The sequence below is a fragment of the Laetiporus sulphureus genome (assembly GCF_001632365.1).
Source record: "Laetiporus sulphureus 93-53 unplaced genomic scaffold LAESUscaffold_11, whole genome shotgun sequence".
Classification (NCBI taxonomy): Eukaryota; Fungi; Basidiomycota; class Agaricomycetes; order Polyporales; family Laetiporaceae; genus Laetiporus; species Laetiporus sulphureus.
This window is the reverse complement of record NW_024468520.1, coordinates 690582-714715: the sequence shown is the minus strand read 5'-3', so window position 1 is coordinate 714715 and position 24134 is coordinate 690582. Positions and strand designations below refer to the sequence as shown.

Genomic DNA, 24134 nt, shown 5'->3' with positions numbered 1-24134 from the left:
GAGGTTCGGGTCAAGACTCAATGATAGACCAAGCTCGGACCACACTAGTGCGACGCGTCGACGCGTCGCGTCACATGGTCGCTCACCTACTACTAGCGTAGACACATTTCCGCGCAGTGCGCGTTTGTCGAACTTCCATCTCTCTCTGTCCAAACTGTACTTTACGTCGTCTCTGTCACTCGATAGTTTGACATTTCCGCAATTCTCATTCTGAGGCCGCGATGAGTACAATGGGTGAGCTGCGATCGTCTCGTACGACACGGACGACAGCTGAAGGGACATTAACTGTGAAGCCGTGGACCATCCATACGTCGTCAAGGCTCTGCTTGCTCTCGGAGCTATCTCATTCGCTAAGTTTGCTATAAAATCTCTCGGTGTGCTGCTTCAGACCTTTGTGCTATCCGGCAATGATGTGAGCATCATCCCCTTGGCGCTCATGGTCGAGCAAGCATTGACGATACTTGGTCTCCGGTATGGCAGCTGAGGAAGTATGGAGCTGGCAAGGGCGCTTGGGCAGGTGTGCATTCCGAACTACTATCCACTTCGCATATGCTCACCACATAGCATCATGCAGTGGTGACCGGCGCGTCAGAAGGCATAGGGAGGGAGTTTGCGTTGCAATTGGCTAAGAAGGGTTTCAATGTCTTTGTTTCCGCGCGAAATGCAGGTGCCCTAGCTGCGCTGGTTGCTGAGATAGGTTAGTCCTCTGATTGTCAACAACATGGCTTCCACAGATGACGGATTTAACTGCAGAGCAGGCCGGTTCGGGAGACAGGAAAGTGAAGGCAAAGTCGGTCATCATGGACTTCTCGCAGCTCTCTGACCAGGCACAATGGACACGCTTCGAAAATGAAGTGAAGGGTTTGGATGTTGGTGTTCTCGGTGCATCCAAAACGCTCTATTTGATGCGGCTGGCGGTGTTACTTACTATTCACACCACGCAGTAAACAATGTTGGCAGATCGCACAAGGCACCTATCTACTTCGCTGAAGCAGACACGGAGGAAATTGAGGGAATACTAAACATCAACATCAATGCGACAATGCGTGTAACGAGGATGGTGCTCCCTGGTATGGTGGAAAGGTGCGTTTGTGAGGTGTTATCCTACAGTCGCTGCTGGATCGCTGACGAATGCTCACCTTCTCCAGGAAACGCGGCCTTATCCTCAACATGGGTTCGTTCTCGGGCACTGGCATCCCCTCGCCGATGCTCGCTACCTATGCTGCTAGCAAGGCCTTCTTATCCACATTCACCGCATCCCTTGCTGCTGAAGTCAAGAACCAGGGCATTGACGTACAATGCCTAAACACCTACTTTGTGGTACGTGCAATTTCCTCTAGTTCGCTATCAGAGATCTCACTGTTGTGTTACAGGTGTCGAACATGTCAAAGATACGAAAGCCCAATATGACTACACCCCTTCCGAAGGACTATGTTCGGTCTGCTTTGCAGAAGGTCGTCGCAGCGGCTGACTATTCACACACATACTGACTTGTGTTCATACAGATTGGTCTCGCATGTGGTGCACTCTGGACTGGGCGTCCGAACGTCAGCACGCCTTACTGGAGTCATGCGTTGTTGGACTACTTGATGGTGAGGAAACATACTTCTTTGCGATCCCGACACTAGAATCTGAAGGAATTCATGGGTCCATGCAGAACTTGATTGGCTGGAAACAGCTCTTCATCGGGTATACACATAATCTCCACCGCGATATCCGAAAGCGATATCTACGCAAAGTGGCCCGAGCGGCGAAAAGCATGTAAAATTGGGACGTGCGATGCGAAAGGGAATCATGCATCTTTGGGTGTCATTCTATTACAACAATCTTGTTGCCTCCATGCCATCAATCTACATTGACTGGATTCCAGCTAATCGCGCCAGCCTTGCCGCGGTCAAGTGCATCAAGCCGGGCCATATCCTCGTCTGCAAGAGCAAAGTCAAAGACTTGGGCATTGGACTTTATGCGCTCAGGCTGCGAGGACTTGGGCAGCGGAACGAATCTGTGACCGAGATTACGCCCAGATCTCAATTTTCGGATTGATCGACGCACCCATGCTGCAGCGACCATCGTATGAGTATCTGTGCTCGATCCCTGTTGTACTAATAACAGGCAACCTCGTGAGTTCGAAGAGATCATCGACAAGAAAGCTGTTACAGACTTTCTGTGCGATGTCCTGGATGACGGGGTCATCCATCTTACCGCGAACGATGGGGCAATATGCTTGAACGACGATATTGTTGGCCTGGCAGTATGCGACAATCGGCTTCTGCTGGCAGAAGGGATGCAGCTGAAGATTGGCGAATGCCGGTATGTAAACTTCGATAGTCGGCTTCACAGTGGAACAGTCGTACCTCGACCTGATTAACGGAAGGGGGCTCATAGCCAGCTGCGGCGATCTCTTCTAGATGCTTGACTCCGCTGTTGGCGGTGAGTCAGATATTGGTGCCATGTAGTCGATTGGTGATGCGGCTTATACTCACTAGTTGGAGACACCCACGCTGTGGATCTTGCCGTCCGCTTTTGCCTCGAGCAAGGCTTTGTAGGTCTCCAGGCGTCGTTGTTTGCCAGAGTTCGCGTCGTGGATGAGAAAGAGGTCCACATAGTCTGGAGAGGCGGTAGCATCAAGCAGGTCTTTCGTCAGTTAGAGGACCAGCTGACCAAGGCCGAGACCTTTCAGCGACGCATTTATACTTCTAATTGCGCTTTCATAACCATGTACGGCGCTATCAATCTTTGTGGCTATAGCATCGACCACGAAGTGAGACAGAACGTGGTAATCGTGCGGAGACGTCAGACATACTGAGGAAGAGCTCTTCTCTCTTCAGTCCACTCTCACGGACTGCTTCACCAACTTTCTCTTCGTTGTTGTACATACGTGCCGTGTCGATGTGACTGAGGGCAGTCATGGATCATACTGGGTCAGGTCAAGCGATTCCGAGAGGTGAAGTGCATACCGGTAACCGGCCTTGAAGGCCTCGAGAACCGCTGGCGTGGTCACCAAACGAGTGTCGATTGGCTTGTCGAAACCATATGCGACGCCAAAGCCTAGCACGGGCATGGTGTAACCTGGGATCTCATGTTAATTTCTGGTCATGTTACGGAATGATGCATCATAACGTGAGATCTATGTGCTTAGCCTATAACAGAAGAATACTGATGACTTCAATAAATAGCGGAGGAAAGCGCTAGGAAGCTTTCTCCGCCATTATAACGAGAGGCAATCGTGGAGTACCAGCGGCGAGATATTGGATCGAAATGCAGAATTGTTCACGTACCTGAGGAAAGACGCACAACTGAATTGATAGTTAATTGGGCGGTCATGATTGTATCTGCTATCCAAGAAGAATCTGCGTCGAATGGTGAAGTAGTAGGACGCAGTGGCCTCTTTTATGTGAACAGATAGGAGTCGGTTTATGACGTGATCACTTGCACCCCACATCGGATTCCGTGATTGCAGCGAGCTCTGTCAGTAAAGCTCGAGTCCATCATTAGTAACCCGTACGCAGTGCGAAGTCCGATTGGTTGACGGCATAAACGGACGCCATTTGTGGCGAGCCCATGCGCACCCAAGAGACGAGAAAGAATGGTTCGATCCGCACACAACAGGCCGTGATGGCTGTACTTCCTCCAAGTTCATATATAGGTGGAAGCGGAAACGAGATGTGCGAGATGTACATTCCAGCTCAAGTTCAAGTTCGTGCGTGGCACGCCGGATCGTACCCCAGTGACAAAATGGCATGTTTCGGCGCAATTTCTGCATGACGCACGGGTTCAATGTGGGACAAACACCTCCCAGTGGTTAGGCCTTGGTTTGCCGCAGTTTCTACCAGAATCCTGAGCCCAGCGATACGTAAAACGTTATATCGTCTCGCATTTTGATCGCAGAGCGTTTCCGATTACTAATAGATGAGCAAGGTAGCAGTCCTGATCGAATAGTCTGCTACAAAGGGTTGGACAGGGAACGAGCCAGTCCCGAACCCATGGTGAGAGGGGCACTCACAGCAATGCATCCCGGAAGACGCAGTATGTAGTCGGTTCGGTTCCATTGCATCGACCCAGGTTGTATAATGCTTCCTTCTAGATAACAATCTGTTGAAACCCGTGCGCATGATGCCGTACTAAAGTTAGCGACTTCGAGTTTCCTGAATTAACCTTCCAATCATGGTCAATAAGGATTCACGATGACGGTGCATTGAAACGGCATGAGAGCACGCCATGTCGCGGTTGAGGTCGTGGCTGATGCCTTGGCATTTGAGGGTTCTGGATTATGAAAGGCCTGACAAGTTACTGATGCAACTATTGCTAGCCTATGAATTTGCAGGTGGTGTCGGACTTGAGTTTGCCCCGGGAAAGACAGTTGCTAATAACGTTACTCAGCTGACTCGCTGACGTCTTCAAAGTGACGTTAGCCTTACAGCATTCGCACTGTTAGAAGAAGAATCTCACCATACATTTAGATCCCCGCCATCTATATTGAATGCTCAGAAGAATGACAAGCGAAACTGTGATTCCTAGGGTAGCAAAACAATCACACAAATTTCCCCGTCGCGGCTACGATGGTTGACGTTGAAGGGTTGGCGAATCATGTCACCGTTGCTGTAATGCGTGGGATTACGCAAGAGTATATTTATCTTGTTACAGATATCCAAGCGTTATTGAGTCCAGATTTCACGGAGCCATGTTAGCTCAATTTTCCGTGTTCCTCCATACCAATGCCTAGTAAGGGAGTACTCTGATGAAACGAGAATCGACCCGGGTATTGAACCACGTATGTAGAGCATGCTGATTATATATTCGAGCTCAGAAAATCACCACTTGAATAGTGAGAATATCACAACAAGGCACGAAAAGGATCAGGACGTACTGAAGATACAGCGAGATTGTAGTCTAAAACGTAATCTCGCCTGCCCTTTTAGCTCGACGAGACTACAGGATAACGACGCTACGACCCATAAACTGCTTTAGCATTGGTACAGAACACAGCATCGACGGCTTCTTGTTCGACACCTAGCTCCGCGAAGGACTCGCGTGCAAGCTCGTACCAATCGCTGGCGTTGGACGACACCTCCGATGCGCGGGATGGGGAGGAACCAAACAGGATGCGCTGGAACCCGAACGCCTCCACCGCGGGACTGACTGCTCCGGAATAAAGTAATCAGTTACATCGACGGGCAAGCAACGAGTCAATCACGCACTGTACATCTTGATCCTACGCTTCCACTCTGAGCGCTCCTTGTGTGGATCCCCTGATGACGATGGTATCGGTGTGCCCCACGCTGGCGGAAGATAGTTCACGAAGACCTTTGCGAACAGCGAGAGCGTCGCGACATTAGACTGGTAGTTCTGGTACGAGGAGTGGGTCAGCAACTTGACGATTGGCAATGAGAGGTCATCCGTTGGTGGGAGAATATTCGCTGCAAGGCGCATTATCAGCCACTGTGACTTGTAATACCGCTAGATGGACGTACAGATGATAATCTTGCCGTTCTCCCGCGGGGTATGGGGATTGGATATACTCGTGAGCATCTCTTCTAGGGCATCCCACCCATTTGTATCCTCCGAGATATCACATTGCACGTCGATGTTGACGGTGAAGCCTTCATCAAGTGCCCATTGAAGGGCATCTCGCGTTTTCCGATCGTTCTTGGTGAAGATTACGGACGGCACGAGAGTGGGCTTCGAATCTTTCGCCGATGAGAGATACGATGGCGGTATAAAGGAGGCGTCACCATCATCGAAAATGATGGGAACAAGGACAGCCAGAACGGATGCTTCCTGTGAATGTAATCTGAATGCGAGATCAGAGATGAACTAGTGGCCAGTGCAGATGACAAACATACCCTTGAATTATCTTCTCCAATTGGGCGGGCTCTTCGCCGTACAGGGAAAGCACAGCAGCTTTTGCCCTGCTGCCGAGCGTCCTCCCTGCTACCTCTTCCTTCCATCGCGTCAGATCGCCACCGGCTGCGATCACATAGGCATCAACGACCTCCCGAGGCTGCAACACGCTAGGGCTGGGTGCGACAGCGAAAGTATCTCCCGTTCCAGAGCTCGGAGGGGTGAAAGCAGATAACGGAAGGCGGGGAAGAGTCTTCGGGCCTTTGCGACGCGCACCGACGCTGGGTGACAACGGAGATGCTGCACTGCTGCTGCCACTCATATTCCGCAAGGTTTCTGTACGCGACTTGGATGAACTTGCCAGTGCAATGAACGAGGTGGGCAGTGGAGATTGATGGGTCTGAGGTAGGTGCGATTACATCTTATAAGGACCGGCGGCGGCAGATGGACGCTGGAAGTGGAACCATCATTTCCTTTCACCATCATGCATCAACGTTCAACGTTTCAACCTCTATGATTACTGTTCCGAGTCGGCATCACAACACTGTCCGACATCTGCGCATTTCGATCTGGCAGATGCAAGATGGGTCATCGGCTGCACGCTATATTGGTACAATTGCATCCCACCAAGTTATAGCCTCATCTTCGACTCGCGATCGTCAAACCTGCATGCTCGTCAAAACTAGTGGATCAGGGCAATGAGCCTTCATCATAGACACCAGAAGCATCAAGGCTAAGGACCTCTTCATCCCCGTTTCGCAGCACAGGAGGACGAGAACGTTAGTTGACTATGCAACCTTCCTTGTGATGACAAGCTCCTTCCTGGGGCACTTCGACAGTCTCTCCACAATCCAGCCGGGGACCGTGATTTGAAGGCTATTATTGGAGTACTTGAAACATGCAGTGTCACGATAGTAAGTACAGTACGTCCTATGATAGATAAGCCTATATCGTCCACTTATACAAGCAGAGTCAATATTGTCATTGATAGCGTTATCGCTAGTTCGGTAGCGGAACACGGCTGACCGCCGAGCTTCAAGCTTCAAGCAGTAACACCGTGACGAGGTGCCGAGGAAGGATGAAAGGCGGCACCCACATCCTGTGCAGCGTTGGTGCCTGCGCTCTGCGCGAAGTTTGGCTTACGGTGCAGCCATACTGGAATGGGAGGTGGAGATGGAGTCTTAGCTGGCGGTGGTGGAGGGACCACCGCACGTTCTGGGGACGGAGTCGATCTTGGAGGTGGAGTCTTGTCTTTGCGCGGAGATCGAGCACGTCCAGGTACAGGAAGCGGTTTTGCATCACCGGCCTGCTTCGTAGCCTGCTTTATGTTCTCCGCAGGTCTTTCTGTTTGGCTATTAACCTAATACGGTGCCACTTCAGATCACTTGATGCCGACATGAAGTTTTCCAATGACATACTTACCGTGGCAACGGTCGATGAGACCTCCCGACCCTCCTTCGAATCCGTGAATTTATCGAAGGCCTTAAGAGAGCGTTCTCGCTCGTTCCTGCGACCATCTTGCATGCCATCCTCGTAACCCTCCGAAAAGCCCACCTTCTTGCCGTCTTCGAATCCTATCAACCGTCCAGCATCACAGCCATCCTCTCGACCCGCCGCATAGCCTTCAGCTCGGCCAGCCTCAAAGCCTTCAGCGTAGCCTGCTTCAAAACCCTGCGCACGTCCGTCCTCAAGCCCATCCACTCTGCCGTCATCGCATTCTCGGCTGACTTTAACTTCCAACGTGCGACCCTCTCCCCTTCCTTCTTCTCCGGCCTGATGCTCTCTCAAGGCTTGCTGTGCCTTCCGAGCGACATCCCTGGCATCTGCTGCACTTTGCTCTGCTTCTTTCCTCAGCCTCTCGGACCTCTGCAATTCCGCCTCGACTCTCCGGAGCTCTCGCTCAGCCTTCTCTGCGAGTAGCTGATATTGCTTGACCTCTTCCTGCGATCGTGTGGCACCCAGCTTTGCTTGGTACCGTTCGTTCTCTGCGGTCGCCACATGAGTCGAAACGTCGCGCGCATGGCTTTCCGCCGTGCGAGCACGTTGCTCTGCTTGGTCCGCTCGCCGCATCTCGTAATCAAGTCGTTCTCCAGTGAGTCGAAGGACAGCCTTGAGGTGTTGAGCCTGATGCTCTTCTGTGACTACGAGCGTAACTAGATTCGTAGTATCCGAAGAATCCTTCGCCTTCGGCAGGTCCTTCTTATGTGGATCCCGCTCCTGAACGCTGTCAAGTGTACGTTGCGAGCTGGTCGAGCCTCGCCGAGGCTTCTTCTTATGACCGAGAAGAGTCGTGAGTACGGCCGGTTCACGCATGAACTCGTCGAGTGACGCGGGCTGGGGCGTCGCCTTGCGCAGCTGGTGCAGCAAGTCGGATCTATCGGAGGCGGAGGCCTCGATTGGCTGTGCGTGTGTTGGTGAGCTAGTGCGGACTCGAGCGCGTAAAGAGTTTGCTTGATCAGTCTCCATCGCGGAGCTGTTCTGATAAGTAGTGGGGCTCATGCTGAAAAGCGCCTTCGTGGGGAGGATGCTTGTCAGGGGCATGAGGGCGGCTGCAGGCCGGCCATCCGTGTGCGGCAGTGCGAAATTTTGCGGACGGTCTCTTAAGCGAAGCGAGAGTGACACCGCGAAGGTGGTTTCGATTCAACGTGTTTGGCTGATCATACACATGCTCGCCACGACTTTTGAAGAAGCATGAGCTACTCCTCAAGAGGCATCTCAGTGAAGCGGAGATCTGTGTCACGGGCAGATGTGCCTATTAAACAGTGCCCTCGCAGGATCCACCAGAGCAAGGTGGACTAGAACTCGCATCATGCACACCTACTCGGCGCCTGTGGATGCAGGCTGTATTGCTTTAATCATAAAGTCATCAGGCGTGCAGTATATGCGACAGACCTATTCCAGCATCAAGGTTTCCATGGACCAACGGCATGAGAAGTTCATATTCACATAGATTCCTACTTCAGAGTTGTTGAGAAACATTACTGTCGAGTGCTCCACGCTTCTCGAAGTACCATCGCGGGAGTTATCACTAGTAACCATCGGGAGGTAAGCCTTTCAGCCGACGGTTTCGTCCAGTAGAAAGAGCCTACTAGGTACACGTCGACCAACGAAGTTGAACAATAGACTTCGAAGTCAACGAAAGCTCGATGAGGATCGTCAATCGTTGGTCGATAGCTTACCAATCCTGTAGCTTTCAGAGCAGTTATGTAACATCAGTAGCCTCAAAGCCAAGGATACTGTTATAACTCCAGTGTTTGTGATATGCGACCTAAACTTTGCATTCGGATTTCAATTCCAATGGCTGAGTTTTATAACCACGCCTAGCGAGCAGGGCGAGATTCAGCACGGTGCAATCAGACTCTGTATATTCCAGCAACGTTTGAGGGCGAATATGCCTCGGCGTGCGACTAGTAATTGATCATGATGTGTCAAGCAAGTGGTATGAAGTCGGGGACATCCTGTTAGGATCATCGAGGACGGAATCAAATCGTAACTGTGGCTGAGTGGACATCTGTGATCCGAGCGTGTTACTCGGTGGCCGTGGCGGGGGCGGTGCGAACGCTGAACTCAATCCTGACTCTCAACCTGTTACTTCCATCCTTTATCTTCTCGTGCTACACAACCACTCGGGAGGCTCATTCCAGTCTCAGTGCTAACAGTCGCGAAGCACGATGGAAACAGGCCCAAATGGGAACGCGCCACCTAAGGTGGACGATGAACAGGCGCGACGCCAGAGAAGAGCGGCTCTGAAAGAGCTGAACGTGAAGCAGGCAGGGAATGGTGCGCGATATCGTGATATATTGTGAGCTACTAACACTCTAGTACGATGTGCTATACAGAGCCGACGAAGGCATTGGATTCTTCGCTGAAGAGGCACACTGCCTTGATCAAACGTATCCGCCAATCGCTGAGTATCGAGAATCGCGACCAAATCGTCAAGGATATAGAAACACTTTCGCTAGAGAAGTACGTGGATGAACTGGCAGGTGCCGTTCCTGAAGGAATCGCACGTTGCAAGACCGAGAAGGATGTCTGGAGTGCCGCGGAGGTAAATATTTACCTGGCCCGGGCATTACGAGAACTGACGCATATATCGTGTTTATCAGATTATCTCACTGCTTCATCGCAGATTCCCTAAGTCCTTCACACCGAGCCTTATATCCTCGCTGTCTGCAGCGTTAGCGCCACCCTCCCGTGCGGCTTTGGCAGCCCTCACCCCGGAGCAGCGCGAGAAGGAGGATGTAACGCGAGTGTCCAGACAACGTCCAGTCCTACGTGTTTGCGCTGAGTTGGCGCTAGTTGGGATTATTCAAGATGGCCCGGGAAAAAGTGGCGGGGAATGGATGATGAAAGTCATGAAGGATCTTGTGAGTGACGATCGTGTTCATGTTGTGGCACGTTAGCTCATATGCACAATCTCCTGGTCAGTTATCCAATGATCCCACGCTCTCGTCGCTACCGCTGCTGTGTACATTCCTAAAGTCATTCGCTCGCCCGTATCTCGGCATCGTCCCGCCTCCTTCGACAAAGCAGATTTCGTCCTCTGCTGAGCCTGGCACCCTTTCTTCTGTGACCACGAATGAAGCCAATGAGCAAGCAAATGGAGCATTTCCACTACTGATGAACGAAGAGGAGGAGCTAGTTGAAAAGGAAATCAGGGACAGATTCAAGAAGATGTGCGAGGGATATTTCGAAAGCGTCTCGAAGAAATTAGTGCACGAGCATGACGTGAGTATTCAAGTCGGGATATCTGTGCGATTGGTCTTTTCATGCATATACACCTGCTATGTAGCGCCTGCAAGAGCAGGACAGGCGGAATCATGAAGCATACATCCGCTCTGGAGAGATCTTCGAGGATAGGCAGCAGGCATACGAGAAGATGACCAGGAATTACGAGAAGCTGCTTCAGAACTGTCAGATGTGAGCTCGCAGGTCAACTCTGATCTGCCATTGCGGAAAATCTGACACACGCGTAGCCTGTCCGAGCTACTCTACCTTCCAATGCCTACACTCAAGACCGCTGCTCAGAAGTCCGAATCGATCCTCATCGGCACAAACACCGGTATCGGCGGGGTAGGCATGGAGATAGAGACTGTGACGGGTGGGAAGTGGGAGGATGAGGAAGAGCGGCGATTCTTTGAGGATATCCCGGACCTGAAGAACTACGTTCCTCGCAATGTGCTTGGAGTCGAGAGCGAGGCTGACGAGGGCACGGAAGGGGATAGCAAGGAGAAGGAGGAGAAGGAGAAGGTGGAGGAGCAGGTGCGGAAGCTCGAGGAGGAATTAGCCGGGCTGAAAGTCGCCGAAGAGGGAGAAATGAACGGAGATGTCACTGCCACTGAGGCGAATATTGAGGAAGGAGCTCAGAAGGACGAAGACGAAGACGAGTGAGTCTGAAGCTGGTTATCTCAAGCTGTCGGCGCCATGCTGACGTTTTGCCTACAGTGCTCCGACACCAACTCCCGGCACGCCCAAGACATCGCCTCCGTCTACCCCACAGCTTGCGCCACAAGGCCCATCTCAGCTGCTTACGGCTCTCCTCGCGCGATTGCCTGACACTACAAATCGCACACTGATTGATCAAGCAGCTGTCGACTTCGCCTTTCTGAACTCGAAGGCGGCTCGCAAGAGGCTCATCAAAGTCAGTGGGGGAATTCATAATGAAAGAGCGAGTAATTGATGTGCTGATATCTGTTCGATTTAGTTCATGAGCCAAATACCGAAGAGCCGGTCGGATTTGCTGCCACACTATTCAAGGCTCATAGCCACACTGAACAAGTATATGCCGGACATCGGCAGTGAGGTTGTAGCAATGGTCAGTCCAGGATCATGCTATTCGGAGATACAACATTGTAACCTGATGCACATAGCTCGACGAAGAGTTCCGTTATCTGCAACGTAAGAAGAAGGTTGTCAAAGAGCTGACAGAAGTCAGGCTCAAGGTCAGTGCGGACTCATCTGAGATACTCGTACAAATGTTTGATGCGATCGGGTTGCGATCAGAATATCACGTTCATCTCGAACCTCACGAAGTTTGGAGTAGTACCGCCCCATCTCATTTTGCACATGTATAAAGTGTGCCTGGATGACTTCTCTGGTACGAATGTGGACAACCTTGCTCTACTCCTGGAAGGCTGTGGCCGATACCTGCTCAGGAATGAGGAGACCAGAGAACCTTTCAGCAAGATGGTCAGTGAATTAGAACGGCTTATATGCACTGGTCTGACTTCAGTTGCGGTTCATAGTTGGAGTTGATGCGTCGCAAGCAGAGTCTACAGCACTTCGACCAGAGACAACAATTATTGCTGGAAAACGCGTATTACCAGGTGAGCAACGTCTCGTCGATGTCGTTTGAGCTGCACTTAGCAGCCGTATATGCCAGGTCAATCCTCCGGAGCGTGCCGCGAGGCAGGCGAAGGAACGCACCCCCATGGAGCTATTCATCCGACACCTCATTTACGACGGTCTCACAAAGAAGACCATCGACAAGGTGCTCAAGTTGATCCGCAAGCTCGACTGGAATGACCCCGTAGTCGTGGGCACCTTGCACAAGGTTTTTACGAAGCCGTGGAAAGTCAAATACGGCAACATCGCGCTCCTCGCGATGCTCACATACGACCTGCAGCGCTATCATCCTGCATTCGCTATCGCGGTGGTTGATCAAGTGCTTGAAGATGTCAGGCGCGGGTTGGAGCAGAACGTTTACAGCATTAATCAGCGACGCGTGGCCACAGTGAAGTATCTCGGAGAACTGTACATATATCGGCTGGTTGGTTCTGGGATCATTTTCGATACACTGTGGACTTTGGTTACCTTTGGTCATCGTGAGCAAAATTCATTTTAAAACTGGGAAATGCTGCTAACGCGTACATCACAGCCGAAGGACGTCCCATGCCAACGCAGCCATGCCCAGTTGACATGCCAGACGACTTTTTCAGGATCCGCCTCGTTTGTGTAATCCTGGATACTTGCGGGATGTGCTTCGATCGTGGCACGCAGCAGAAGAAGCTCGACAACTTCATCACATTCTTCCAGGTGTGCAATACATTTTTTTCAACGTGCTAACTGTCGTGATGACCACCAATCGTCACAGCTCTATGTCCTGTCCAAGGCTCCTCTTCCCATGGATGTTGAGTTCATGCTGACCGACTCGATAGAGGTAAGCCCACCAACTGTTCATGAGCGTTGCAGCCGTTCTTTAAACAAATTTCGTAGGCTATTAGACCCAAATTAAACATGTTCAAGACATATGAGGAAGCTGCTAGTGCGGTGGATGATATGTTTGCCACTGCCTTTCAGTATGCGGGCCGTGAGTTCTACCGCCTTGGACTTGAGACAGCCACTGATGGAAGTTGCCAGTTACCACTGGTGAAGGGGAAGAAAGCGGCGAAGATAGCGGAGACGAAGAGGAACGACATGACAAGGAGGACGAAGACGAAGAAGAGCAATCTCAGCTTGAATCCCCGGTAAGTCTTATAAAACACGAATGCAACGGTGCACACAAACGAGTTGTTGTATGTCAGCTGGATGAACGCGCACAATCGCCCGAAGCAGTGATTCTGAAGTCCGCTCAGGAGAGCTTTGGCCCGTCCGAGGAGGATGAGGCAGAATTCGCTAAGGAGTTTGCCAAGATGGTCACTGATACTTCCGCGGAGTCGAGGAAGGTTGATAAGAAGACTGCATTGGCGCTCTGGGAGTCTACTGTCCCTCCTCCGGTCTTGCGTAAGAAACGAAACGAGAATGAAGATGAGACTGAAGGCAGCTCTGCGGCGAAGGAACCAGGCGTCATGGCATTCACCTTGTTCACGAAGCGAGGTAATAAGCCTCAGGTGTGTACAGCCGGACATCGACCGCTCTCAGAAAACTTACATTTTTTCCAGACTCGCCAGATTGCTATACCTGCTGAGTCTGCTTTGGCTGTTCAAACTCGTACTGCTCAACTACAGGACAAGGTCGAGCAGCAGCAATTGAAGAAGCTTGTCCTTGATTACGAGCAACGCGAGGAAGCCGAAGAGTTGAAGGGTACGTACCGAAGGTATCCTGTAGTGAGTCGACTGATTTATCAGAGTCCTCAGCCCTCGAAGCTCGCAACCGCAATGGCGCAATCAAGATACGATATGTTGGCTGATGACAGCATGACGCTGTCATATCAGTCCACCTAAATGGTGATAAAGCTGGCATTGCAAATGCCCGCGCTTGCCTTGGGTGTTCCGTGCATTCTTCAGAATCTGCTGCATGAATGTGCCATCCAGTGGAGGTCCTATCATATCTTCCTTGCTGACTGAGTTGCCTCCTTCTTGGTGTGGTGCACTGTATAGCACACTGCTATCAGCATGCTGGGCTGCTCATATTCGTCCCGCGTCAGGCTCTAGGTGTCGCTGCAGTGCCGCGCAGCCTGACTACGCGGTCCGACGTTACGTGGGCGCGGTACGCCTGCCTGTCGGGATGTAGTATCAGCATACCCTTCGTTGTACTCTCCACGGACAACTTCCACCATTATCCTGTATTATTACTGTTCATCGATTTCTGTGAAATATAAAGGGACTCTGTGGCTTCTATCCGAATTCGATATTCCGCATGAAACGTACGCCACGAGCGCGTTAACACGAGGACGCGTTTGTGGCGTCAGCGTCTACCACACTTGTTTCTCTTCCTCTTTGATGCATTCGCACCCATGAACAAGGACTCTGATGACGATCTCTTCGAGGACATCGACGACAGTACCATAGCAATTTTTGACGATGAGGATGCGAAGTACAGAGAGTCGCAAATTTCAAATATTATGGACCATAGTCAACCAACTCCTCCGATACAGCCGCCTGCGAAACGGCAAAAGATTGCTCATCCAAGGACGGTTTTCGCCAAGGCCAAGCGTACCGCAGATCTGAACGATGAAGAGGATGAACCAGACATACTCATTTCCAGAAATGGCTCATACAAGTTCGGGAACTCGGCGCAGGGTGCATCTGGCAGCCGTCCTAACGGTACAGCTCGGCGCAAGGAAGTAGTGGGGTCTGGAGAGAATGCTGGGGCGAGCAATGAATACCGATCAAGGTCAGAGAAGTACGTATTATACTCGAACCATTTCCACCTGCTGCTATAGCCTCGCCTTAACAGTCGTCAACAGCAGCATATTGCACCAACCAACCGACCTGCAGGGAATCTCTATAGAACAAATAGCAACAGTATAACTTTTGCTCGACAGCCTTCCATCCATACTCCCAATGGGGATGCCTTACACAGGAATCATGATGACCATGATGTGCAGAGTAGACAGTTGGAGGACCCGGGTCATCTAGACGAGGGTCTTCAGCGAGAGCTAGAGACCCTTCGTGCACAGTTGAATCAGGTTTGTAGCACAATAGGCTATCGGAACCTCTCGCTAACACCAATAACAGCTGAGGCAGGAACAGCAACACGTGCAGCAATCCTTGAAGGCTGCGGAGGATGCACGACTTGCGAAAGAAGGTGAGGTGAGTATCCTACGGAAGAGCATCGAAAGGGTATGTCACTACGTCGCCTTCCGCATTAGCTGTCATGATGGTCGATTTCGTAGACCACGAAGCAGCACGCAGCGGAAGTTGCGAGAATAAAGGCTGCCAAGGAAGCAGCCGAAGCCACGCAACTACAAATCCAGAAGGAGATGAAGGAAGAAATGGACCGCCTGAAGACTCAATTCACATTCAAGGTGAGCTTCTTTCCCGTGGCAATGGTATCGACTCTACAGCTTTCGCAATGTTTAGCAACACGAGCTAGAAACATCCATACGCAACTCTCCGTGGTCTATTCGGGGTAAGAAGATTGGCAAACAAGTACCATTGACTCCCGTACGGATGCCGTCGCAGATGCGAAATTGGAACACTACGTTGGACAAGGCTGGGCCGAGCCTTCTCGGCCAGCAAGTAATGAACGGGTCTGACCTCTTCTCCATACGCATCGGTAACTCGCCGCGAAAGGCTCGGGCGTCAGTGGAAAAGCCTAAGAAATTTGTTTCCATGCCGGGTTTCGTCAATGCGTTCGATCCGGCTGCGTCACCGACAAGATCACCATCTCAATCTATCAAGGGCAAAGGCAAGCAGCGCGCGGAGGATCCTCATAGGACCGACCAGGAAGCGATCGAGAGAAACTTCTTCACCTCTCAGCACCGGTCACAAAGGCACGTTTCTCCCCCAAGACGTCCTCAAACGCCTCCCAGCAGTCCTCCTCTCAGCAGCCCGATAAGAGGTGGAACATCGGTTGGACCTTTACCTGCATTGTTTATTCAAGACGAGGAGAACGACATCGGCAATGTGGATGATATGCACGATGCTGATGGAGACGTCAACATGGCCGATACTAACAAGGCCGACGCGCCTGAGGACGAAGGCGAGGAGATTGTCCTTCCAGACTGGCGGGCAGAGGTGAGTACGACACTGTTCGAGCTCCCCTTTCAGAGAAGCTGACTGTCTTCTAGGTCCTCCGGATTATTCTGACGCATCGCATGCCCCCGTCAGAATTGTTGACGGTTCAGCAGCTTATCGGTACATCTTTATCAATGGCGTCGTTCGAGCACCAGCGATTATATTGTAATCTGAACAAACGATTGCTCGAAAGCTTGGGCCCTGCAGTCATTCCGATAGACGATGTCGACCGCCCGATTGGAATAATTTTGGATATCCTCATCTCATTGGCAGATCTTCTGCAGCAGCATGGCGCATTTGCTCCACTGATAGGCCTCCTCAATCTACTACAAGCACTAGCATACAGACTGCCATCGTTTGCTCGCCTAGTGCTTGCATCGCACGAACATCAGGGCAACCTCATACGAGAGGCGCCTTCGCCAACCTTAACAACGCTCTGTGGCATCATCGAGAGGCACTTTACTCCACGGAAGGAGGCGTGGGACGACGAACTGAGTGCTTTGGCCAGGGAAACCCTGGGACTTCTGGACGTCGTCATTTGGACTACGCCTGATGTCCTCGCATCGAAGTAGGTCTTGTTCTGATGATGTGTTTTCCTACACTGACAGTTTGCAGGTTCTCCGTCATCCCGCGGGGCCTTCACGTCTTGTCTAACTTACTAGACCCCGCTCACCCTACGTGGTTATTGCACCGTTCGGTGCGCATGCTGACGTTGCTCGCTTCGCGTACGTGATAAAGCTTCCTCTGACTGCTCGTCAACCATGTCCTTACCATGGAGTTCGCAGACCACGCATTGTTCAGAGATCTATTGTCTTTCCCGGCTGTTGAGCCTACGGAAGGGCAACAGCCTGCAACGAAAGACTACTCCAAGATTCCTCATATCGAGCAGATGGCTTCCTACCTGAGAAACACGTCTTTGCAAGGACATGAGGTGCATCAGGACTCGCTGCCCGTACTTGACTTTCACTGACAGTGTCTGCAGGCGAATATGCTCAAGGAGACCATCTTGGCCTTCATAGCCGGCGTCGGCATCGCGCACCGGGATGCGCTGGCAATCTTGCTGGAGTCGCAGACTCTTGTCCTCTCCATCGTTGTCTTTCTTACCAACATTACGACTCCTTTGTTCGAGGAGGACGAGGCGCTCCTGCGTTCTCCGGACATGACGAGATGGTACGTCTCTCCTCCAGCCCATTATGACCACGAGGTAATTAACTGTACCCTTCAGGACGATCGAGCAGACCGTCCGTGCCGTCTCACTCCTGTATATACTCGTGAGCAGCGCAGAGGACTCGGCCTCGAGCCTCCGCCAGAAGATCCTGAACGCGCGCTACCCCCAGTTCCACGGCATCCACCATATGATCATCGTCACCCTCGGACGGCTCACCTACGCGGAGCCGCCGCAGGACGTCAGCACCGAGTTGCGGTCGATGCTGGATCAGGCCATCGGTACGTTTCCGCGGTCCTCCGCCTCACTGCTGCAGACATTGATGGTATGCGTTTCGTGTAGATATGTCGGAGGAGATGCTCGGGCTGCTCGTCGATGGTCCCGAGCACGAGCTTGTGTTTTCTGCATTCCAGGTGCCACAGGAGTTGATTGGTGACAATCGGACCGACCTCGATGACGAGGAGCAAGAGGCGAGGATGCACCATCCGCCAGACTCTGATACCGAGTAGCTTTCGTTACGATTTCCTCATGACATCCCCCATTGCTTTACTTAGGACTGACATGCACGTGTATACCATCTACGATTCCCAAGTTATCTACAATTTCATGCTTCAAAGTCCAGGTCCGATACTTCACTCATAGGTAATCTTTTGATCCAGTCGTCTTCCACGCTTGACTATGCAGGATTAGAGTTCGTCCACGCGCGGCACACGCGCTTGAGCCAGCGTGCCTTCTTCGCATCCATGGCTTTGTCGGCACTGCGGAGGGCAGCCAGCTGCCTCGTGGCCAGAACGCAGGTCTCGCTTCTGAATTTGGCAACCAGGCGACGGCGAAGCTTCGCCTGTCAAAACGTCAATCAGCACAATAAGAATTCTGGCACAATATCACCAAATACTGACCACCGGACTCGAATCCACAGCCGGGGACGTTGGCGACGTAGCGAGGGCCTCGTGCAGCCACCCACGCGTCTGGCGGACCTCGACGTCGCCAAAATTCTCGAGCCAAAGCTGCCAAACGCACTCCTCCCAGTCCGCCGCGCGCGTCGTCGGCGGGAAGAAGCGCTCCGTGCACCACAGCGGGTCGTCGCGCCCGAGCACGGCCGGCGCGAGCGGGGCGAACGGGAAGCCCGTCTGCCCGCGCGAAGTGAGCACGACCGGGCTGCGCCGCGGCTCGGGCTCGACGGCTAGTGCGGAAGACGCGGCGGGGGCGAGGAGGCCTGCGTAGAGCGCACGTGGTGGGAGGGTGGAGAGGTTGGCGGGGAAGAGCGCGACGCGCGGGGTGGGCGCGAGGAGACGTGCGAGGTTGAGGAACGCGTTGGGGTTGTCGGGCGTGCGCGGGGCCAGGTGGACGAGGTGGAGCGAGAGCGTGATGTTGAGGAGCGGGTTCTTCGTTTGTAGCGTCGAGACGCGGTACAGGAGCGCTTCGTGTTCTGGGGAGGAGGGATCCACAGTCGTCGTTACCAGTAGCGATATCGGGCCTGCGATACGTGTGATACGTAGGTTGAGAGTGGAGGAAACGAGACGAGCATACCTGTCCAGCGGGACGCCCAGGGGAGGACGAGGTTAAGGTCTTGGTCAGTCGCCCATAGGCATGCGGTGACGCCCTTGAGGTCAGAGTGTCCCTTGAGCACATACGCATCGAGCGCCCTCGGCGGCGGATAGATCGAGGTCAGCTTCGACAGGAGATGGTCCATGGGCAGCGCCTCCAGAGGGTTCGACTCCGGTACTTCTACACCTTCATTCCAGACTCAATAGGTAGCCACCCAAGTATAAAGCTTACGAGCAGCGTCCGCGGCGCCGGGCGCCTCCGCGTAGATCATCGCCCTCAGACTCAGCGAGAAGAACACCGTGCTCAGCGCGCAGTACAGGAGCATCGCCAGCCTCAAGTACCAGAAGCGCTGCCTAGAGAGCTGGGAGCCCGCCGGGAACCAGAACGATAGGAGCTTCATCACACCAGGAGACCCCAGACCCAGACCTAGAGCAGCACCGTCGCCAGCAGGAGGCAGACCAGGGGTAACGCCGTTACTATCCGCGTCGGGAGACATCTTCTCAGCGAGGTCGAGCGTCTCAGTAGGCGTGCGCACACGGTGGCCGAGGTGGGAGTTGTATGCGCTTTGGTGTCCCGACTTGCTCGCCAGTGGAGGGCGCACGTTGCGCTTGGTCGTGCTCGGGTTCGGCGTGGGCACGGCATAGGAGTTGTCCATTTTTTTCTTGAGATCGATAGAGGCGGTCCGTGGTTTTTAACAGCCTCAACGTCGACTCGTCCGCTGAATGGCAGTCGAGAGTCAAGAGAGGGTACATGAGCGTGACAAGTCGCGTCGCATCACGAGCATGTGGCTCCGTGTCACGCGTCCAAAAACCGGGGACTTCAGGCAACCTTCCGCATGTCGAAATATACTCTGATTTATTTGCTGGGGATCCTTGCTACTAATATAACATCTACATGTTCTACACCGGTCGAGACCGAACGTAACCGTAAGCGGAACACATGGAGACTAGAGTTCATAAACTAGCCATCGACTCGGGCACGAAAGCGTACCTCACAACGACAAAGCTACGACACCACGCAGTCAGTACGAGTAAATGAGCGGGGAGTGTGAGACAACTGCAGCACTAAGCAGACACTAGTTATAGCTTCGATGCATATCGGGCGGAAATGGATGGCTGCACTGAACGAGTCCATCTTGAATACAATAGAGATTGACGAGAGCTTGCGAGGGAAGCGAGAATATATATGGTGAACGGGACATAGCGAGAAGGCACCACGACGGAATCATGGAGCGATCTTGAGTAGGGCGAAACGAGAGACGTGCGCGAGAGGTCTGCAGCGAGTTAGTATTGAGCGATTCGAGCAGCGAAACTTGACGATTTAAGCAGCGACGATTTGACGGTAAAGTATTGCGAGGCGAAGCACGGGCTCTGAGCGATCCTTCTAGCAATCACATCCGGTTACTCATGCGCGGAGGGTGCGGCCGGTGATGGTACAACGTCGGGGTCCCGTTCCCATCTCGGTCCCCATCCCGGTCCCCGCGGCGGTGATGAGAGAAGTTCGCGCCAGGCACAAACAGTGCTCCGCGGTTGTGTGAGCTTCGCTCCTTCCTTCGCAAATGCGTGGGCGGCGGGAAAGGCTCAGGCAGGCCCTGATTCGGCCCGGCTGAATAATATATCTTCGGTCGCCACGCCTCGCGCTCGTCCATGATGCAAGAGTTCTTGAACTTCTCCATGAGCGCTTCCTTTCCTCTGCGACCGAACGTCAGTACTAAGCAAGTGGCGCCCTTGACTGAGACGTACTGATAAGTAGCGTAGCACAGCCGTAAATCCTTGTCACTCGAGTAGATGTTCCTGTATCATCAACGGTCAGTCACCCTTACAGCAACAGCACACTATTGTCCACTCACCACTTGACGCCAATCTGCGTCTTCGCAAAGTGCAATAAGTCACCAAGCGTAATGAAGTTGACAAAGGCATAGCCGACGTTGCAGCCTGCATCCCTCCATCAGCACTCCACACCACTCATACCAGCAGAATAGACTCACCATTCTTGAAGTCCATCCGCAAGTACAAAAAGTCGATCCGCCGCGGGCACACTCTATCAATGAACGCCTTAAGTTCCTTGTCGCTCATCTTGTTCGGGACGTTCTTGATCATCACCGTCGTCCGCATATCCTTCCCCTGCTCGATCGCCTCGATGTTCAGCTGGTTCTTCTCCGCAATGCCCGAATCCACGTTTCCGCGTCTGCCCGAGTACGTGCGACCGTCCATAGTCGGCGAGGGCTCCAAAGAACTGCCGTACGAAACGGCCGACTGGGGGACAGGTGCATCGGGACTATAAGCTGACCTCCCAAATGGGTCCTCCTCGGTGGGAGCCCATTCCGTCCGCTCGTCTCGGCGTTGGTACATCGGAGAGAAGCCCTTCTTCGGCGTCGAGGGGAGAGCCTGCGAGTGATAGTGTGGTACTCGCGGGGAGGGGGGCAGATAGTATTCAACCGACGGCGCTGCCGGAGCACTGAACGCCCATTGACCGTTGGTGCCCGCGTGTCCGTCAGAACCATATGCTGGGTACTGAGCCTGGGGCACGGCCTGCGCATACAAGTATTCCTGTGGAGCGTACGCGGAGGTCGACGAGCCACCGTAGCTTGAAGGATATGCGGTTTCCTGAGTTTGGTACACTTCGGACGTCTCCGCGTCATCATAACTAGACCGCTGAGCCTTCGCGATGTCGTCGGGGCCCATGCTGATGCTCCTGGGTCGGGAAGGAGTCTGCGGTGACACAGTACCCTACCAGACACTTTCATCAGAACCATGAAAATGAGCATTGATAGAGCTCGTACCTTGCCAACAGCGTCGAAAAACAAATCATTCGACACTCGCCTGCTATGCTCTTGAGGCGACTCCCTTCCCCTCCAAAGCCTACGAACAGCATCAGGCGCACCCATATTCTCGCTCGCGCTGACACTACGCGGACGAACACGGCCTACATCCATAAAACGGTTAAGACCACCTGTCCGTGTACTAGGGACAATCCTAAACGTACCTTCGGTGCAACGCAACTCCCTATCTGCCTGCTGCTGCAAGTCTTGACACGTATCCACATGCAGCATCGGCAGCCTCCGGGCGGTCGGACTGGCCGGGCTGCTAGGCTGGAACGGATCCTCGAGCGAAAAGCATGGGGAGGACTGCATCGTCTGTGCGTCCTTCTTCGTCAACAGCCGAAGACGGACACCAAGGAAAATGCGATCGTGAAAAGCGCGGTACGCATTGGCCGCATCGCGCGCGTCGTAGTACTCGACTTGGAAATTCTGAGATAGGAAAAGGTTGAGTATGCATGCGAATTAACGGCTTCCAAGAATACACACCTGTTCCTGCGAGTCAACAGCCTTGTACGACATAAGCTCGCCGAGGGAAGCTAAGACCTTCTGCAGCGCAGCAGACTGGAAGCGGCGGTCTGCAACAGACACATAGAGCGTGCCGTCCGTCTCATCTACAAACGCCGACTTTCCAATCACCTGCACACGCCGCTCGTATCAGCCGACCCGGGAGCGTGAAATGTTTAAAAGCACCCACCCTCTCGATTTGCTCGGCGCTCACATATTTCGCAGCGAGATGCGCATCCTCCAGCCCGGGTATCGCCTGGTTAGCAATGAGACTGCGCGCCCGGGTCGCATGGCGGATATCGTAATATGCAAGGATGATGACGCCGTGCGACTCTAAGAAGGGGACCCAAATGCCCTTCACATCGCCAGTTGGCGCAAACGCCTCTCGCAGGTCTGCAGAGGAGGCATTCAAGGGAACATCACGGACCTACCGGCGCATATAGTCAGTAAACTTCGATTAGTAGCATTAAACCATCATAAAATACTAACCAGCAAAAAGCGACTCGCATCAGCGTCGTCCTGTTCGTCACCAAGTTTCGCATTCGCCGCAAAGGCAGGTTCGCCGACCGAGCCAACCTTGCGCTCCTCCCGCGGTGTGATATCCATGCTCGTCAATCCCGAGATTAACACAGACACCGCATCCGCGCCCTCCTGCACCGCCACATACTCCCCATCCACATCCGACGAGAAGCTCTGCGAGCGGCCGCTCGACGGCGTCAGATACCCGCCCCGCGTTGGGAGCGGCCCACAGCCCTTGAGCGCGGTCGGCGACTCGGGCGCGGCGTGCACCCAACGCAGCGGCGAACCGATCTCGGGCGGGGTGACCGGCCCGTCGTGGGTCTGGAACGATGAGGACGGTGTCAGCGGCGGCGTGAGGAGCGGGGCGGGCCGACAGGGAGAGCCTGACGTGCTGCGCTTCACGGGAACGGTATGGGCGTGCGTGACGGTGTTGCTCGTACTGCGCGGAGGCGTCGTTGGGGGCGTCGCGGCGAGGTCGAGCGGGTGGAGATGTGGGCGATAGAGCGCCTGAAAGCGCTGTGCGTGCCCGTTTCGGCTTTGGCTGAGCGGCCTAAATTCCGGGCAGTGAATCAGTAGCTGCTCTATTTTGCGCGCTGCCTCGGCGCATGTATGCGTCCAATTTACGTACCAGAGGTCGGGGAGGGAGGGAGAAGAGTGCACGCGCGAGGGAAGTGAGGGGCGCGTCTCGACCTGATGTAGATTGATGAATGCACCGATGGAAGCCAGTCGATAAGCCGAACAGCATGAAAAATGAAATATAAGCTATCTATTGGAGGCACGGAAGAACAGCGCGTACCTCGTCAGCGGGGCAAGTAAGGGTAGGGAAGGGGACGGGAGCTTGCGTCTGGTCCATCGAAGCAAGCAGGTGGAGAGGCTAAGGACGATATGGATGGTGGAAACAAGCACAAGGGGCGAGTGACGGATTTGAGCAAACGAGCGAGATAGCGAGCGTCTGAAATATGCCTAGACGGGCACAACACCAAGGAGTGTATCTACAGCAACCACAACAGCAGGCGTATCCGCAAGCCGGGTACGTTGACAACAAGAGATGCAGGTGCACTGGGACCAAGGGCGGGACGGAGCCAAGAGGTGGACGAGAGCTCTGAGACGCGCGGGGGTTATATAGGTTGTGGGTGCGCGGGAGGACTGCCGTGGACGTTGTCACGCGTCTGACCGGCGCTGGGCGAACCTCGTGCAACGGCGGACACCTCGTGAAGCATCCGCGAAGCTCGAAGCCTCGGCCTCCACCGTCTCCATCTCGCAATCAAAATTAGAAGACGGCGAAGCTGGACAAGCATCACCCACGACGGGGACCGAGCTGCATCTTGACGAGCGG

The 24134-nt window shown here is 53.3% G+C and overlaps 8 protein-coding genes across 8 annotated transcripts; 3 read left to right on the top strand and 5 right to left on the bottom strand.

The window, feature by feature from the left end:
• The first annotated feature begins 64 nt into the window (after window positions 1-64).
• On the top strand, window positions 65-1890 carry LAESUDRAFT_69233 (3-ketoacyl-CoA reductase). The gene is made up of 10 exons (XM_040906120.1): window positions 65-234; window positions 294-412; window positions 481-517; window positions 575-697; window positions 754-882; window positions 945-1083; window positions 1149-1320; window positions 1374-1454; window positions 1506-1592; window positions 1658-1890. Exons 1-10 carry the CDS (start codon window positions 222-224, stop codon window positions 1763-1765), a joined length of 1008 nt encoding a protein of 335 aa, XP_040766243.1. The 5' UTR covers window positions 65-221; the 3' UTR covers window positions 1766-1890.
• Window positions 1846-3061, bottom strand: LAESUDRAFT_649076 (Aldo/keto reductase; the record flags this gene model as incomplete). Its single annotated transcript, XM_040904150.1, has 8 exons — window positions 1846-2002; window positions 2053-2102; window positions 2162-2290; window positions 2355-2421; window positions 2484-2607; window positions 2662-2742; window positions 2804-2895; window positions 2958-3061. 8 exons carry the CDS (start codon window positions 3059-3061, stop codon window positions 1846-1848), a joined length of 804 nt encoding a protein of 267 aa, XP_040766242.1.
• A 1545-nt stretch (window positions 3062-4606) lies between these two features.
• Window positions 4607-6506, bottom strand: LAESUDRAFT_697428 (uncharacterized protein). The gene is made up of 4 exons (XM_040906308.1): window positions 5844-6506; window positions 5472-5791; window positions 5199-5417; window positions 4607-5139 (listed from the first exon to the last, which is right to left on the bottom strand). Exons 1-4 carry the CDS (start codon window positions 6161-6163, stop codon window positions 4946-4948), a joined length of 1053 nt encoding a protein of 350 aa, XP_040766241.1. The 5' UTR covers window positions 6164-6506; the 3' UTR covers window positions 4607-4945.
• A 449-nt stretch (window positions 6507-6955) lies between these two features.
• LAESUDRAFT_604021 (uncharacterized protein) lies at window positions 6956-8175 on the bottom strand (the record flags this gene model as incomplete). The annotated part of the gene is made up of 2 exons (XM_040903099.1): window positions 6956-7162; window positions 7285-8175. Coding segments are annotated over 2 exons (1098 nt in total), but the record flags the coding sequence as incomplete, so codon positions are not given.
• Window positions 8176-9385: 1210 nt separating this feature from the next.
• On the top strand, window positions 9386-14405 carry LAESUDRAFT_724005 (transcription factor). The gene is made up of 19 exons (XM_040908520.1): window positions 9386-9621; window positions 9681-9889; window positions 9948-10208; window positions 10270-10569; window positions 10634-10761; window positions 10818-11228; window positions 11287-11482; window positions 11546-11656; window positions 11712-11783; window positions 11845-12030; window positions 12087-12167; window positions 12224-12665; window positions 12719-12876; window positions 12935-13000; window positions 13057-13150; window positions 13201-13307; window positions 13365-13670; window positions 13722-13863; window positions 13917-14405. Exons 1-19 carry the CDS (start codon window positions 9513-9515, stop codon window positions 13967-13969), a joined length of 3432 nt encoding a protein of 1143 aa, XP_040766239.1. The 5' UTR covers window positions 9386-9512; the 3' UTR covers window positions 13970-14405.
• Window positions 14406-14492: 87 nt separating this feature from the next.
• LAESUDRAFT_811538 (uncharacterized protein) lies at window positions 14493-18143 on the top strand. The gene is made up of 11 exons (XM_040914320.1): window positions 14493-14904; window positions 14959-15190; window positions 15240-15344; window positions 15398-15529; window positions 15585-16241; window positions 16295-16809; window positions 16857-16966; window positions 17027-17172; window positions 17224-17411; window positions 17467-17687; window positions 17749-18143. The coding sequence occupies exons 1-11, from the start codon at window positions 14516-14518 to the stop codon at window positions 17913-17915; spliced, it is 2862 nt and encodes a 953-aa protein (XP_040766238.1). The 5' UTR covers window positions 14493-14515; the 3' UTR covers window positions 17916-18143.
• LAESUDRAFT_649387 (uncharacterized protein) lies at window positions 18083-19099 on the bottom strand (the record flags this gene model as incomplete). Its single annotated transcript, XM_040904175.1, has 3 exons — window positions 18083-18247; window positions 18309-18883; window positions 18937-19099. The coding sequence occupies 3 exons, from the start codon at window positions 19097-19099 to the stop codon at window positions 18083-18085; spliced, it is 903 nt and encodes a 300-aa protein (XP_040766237.1).
• A 1245-nt stretch (window positions 19100-20344) lies between these two features.
• LAESUDRAFT_757732 (uncharacterized protein) lies at window positions 20345-23651 on the bottom strand (the record flags this gene model as incomplete). Its single annotated transcript, XM_040912352.1, has 11 exons — window positions 20345-20645; window positions 20697-20747; window positions 20804-20888; window positions 20942-21683; window positions 21737-21879; window positions 21940-22204; window positions 22262-22411; window positions 22470-22706; window positions 22769-23348; window positions 23427-23488; window positions 23595-23651. 11 exons carry the CDS (start codon window positions 23649-23651, stop codon window positions 20345-20347), a joined length of 2673 nt encoding a protein of 890 aa, XP_040766236.1.
• Window positions 23652-24134: the final 483 nt, after the last annotated feature.

What these genes read in the sequence shown, in the direction of transcription:
- LAESUDRAFT_724005 (XM_040908520.1), top strand. Translation starts at nt 9,513, where the DNA reads ATGGAAACAGGCCCAAATGGGAACGCGCCACCTAAGGTGGACGATGAA. An exon ending in CTGCTTCAGAACTGTCAGAT is followed by an intron (nt 10,762 to 10,817) that starts GTGAGCTCGCAG and finishes ACACACGCGTAG; the next exon opens with CCTGTCCGAGCTACTCTACC. An exon ending in TGGAAAACGCGTATTACCAG is followed by an intron (nt 12,168 to 12,223) that starts GTGAGCAACGTC and finishes CGTATATGCCAG; the next exon opens with GTCAATCCTCCGGAGCGTGC.
- LAESUDRAFT_811538 (XM_040914320.1), top strand. Translation starts at nt 14,516, where the DNA reads ATGAACAAGGACTCTGATGACGATCTCTTCGAGGACATCGACGACAGT. An exon ending in TTCGTGCACAGTTGAATCAG is followed by an intron (nt 15,191 to 15,239) that starts GTTTGTAGCACA and finishes CACCAATAACAG; the next exon opens with CTGAGGCAGGAACAGCAACA. An exon ending in TCTCCGGACATGACGAGATG is followed by an intron (nt 17,412 to 17,466) that starts GTACGTCTCTCC and finishes TGTACCCTTCAG; the next exon opens with GACGATCGAGCAGACCGTCC.
- LAESUDRAFT_69233 (XM_040906120.1), top strand. An exon ending in TTTGGATGTTGGTGTTCTCG is followed by an intron (nt 883 to 944) that starts GTGCATCCAAAA and finishes CACACCACGCAG; the next exon opens with TAAACAATGTTGGCAGATCG. An exon ending in TTCGGTCTGCTTTGCAGAAG is followed by an intron (nt 1,455 to 1,505) that starts GTCGTCGCAGCG and finishes GTGTTCATACAG; the next exon opens with ATTGGTCTCGCATGTGGTGC.
- LAESUDRAFT_697428 (XM_040906308.1), bottom strand. Translation starts at nt 6,163, where the DNA reads ATGAGTGGCAGCAGCAGTGCAGCATCTCCGTTGTCACCCAGCGTCGGT. An exon ending in TTGGAGAAGATAATTCAAGG is followed by an intron (nt 5,792 to 5,843) that starts GTATGTTTGTCA and finishes TCTCGCATTCAG; the next exon opens with ATTACATTCACAGGAAGCAT. An exon ending in GAACGGCAAGATTATCATCT is followed by an intron (nt 5,418 to 5,471) that starts GTACGTCCATCT and finishes TGCGCCTTGCAG; the next exon opens with CGAATATTCTCCCACCAACG.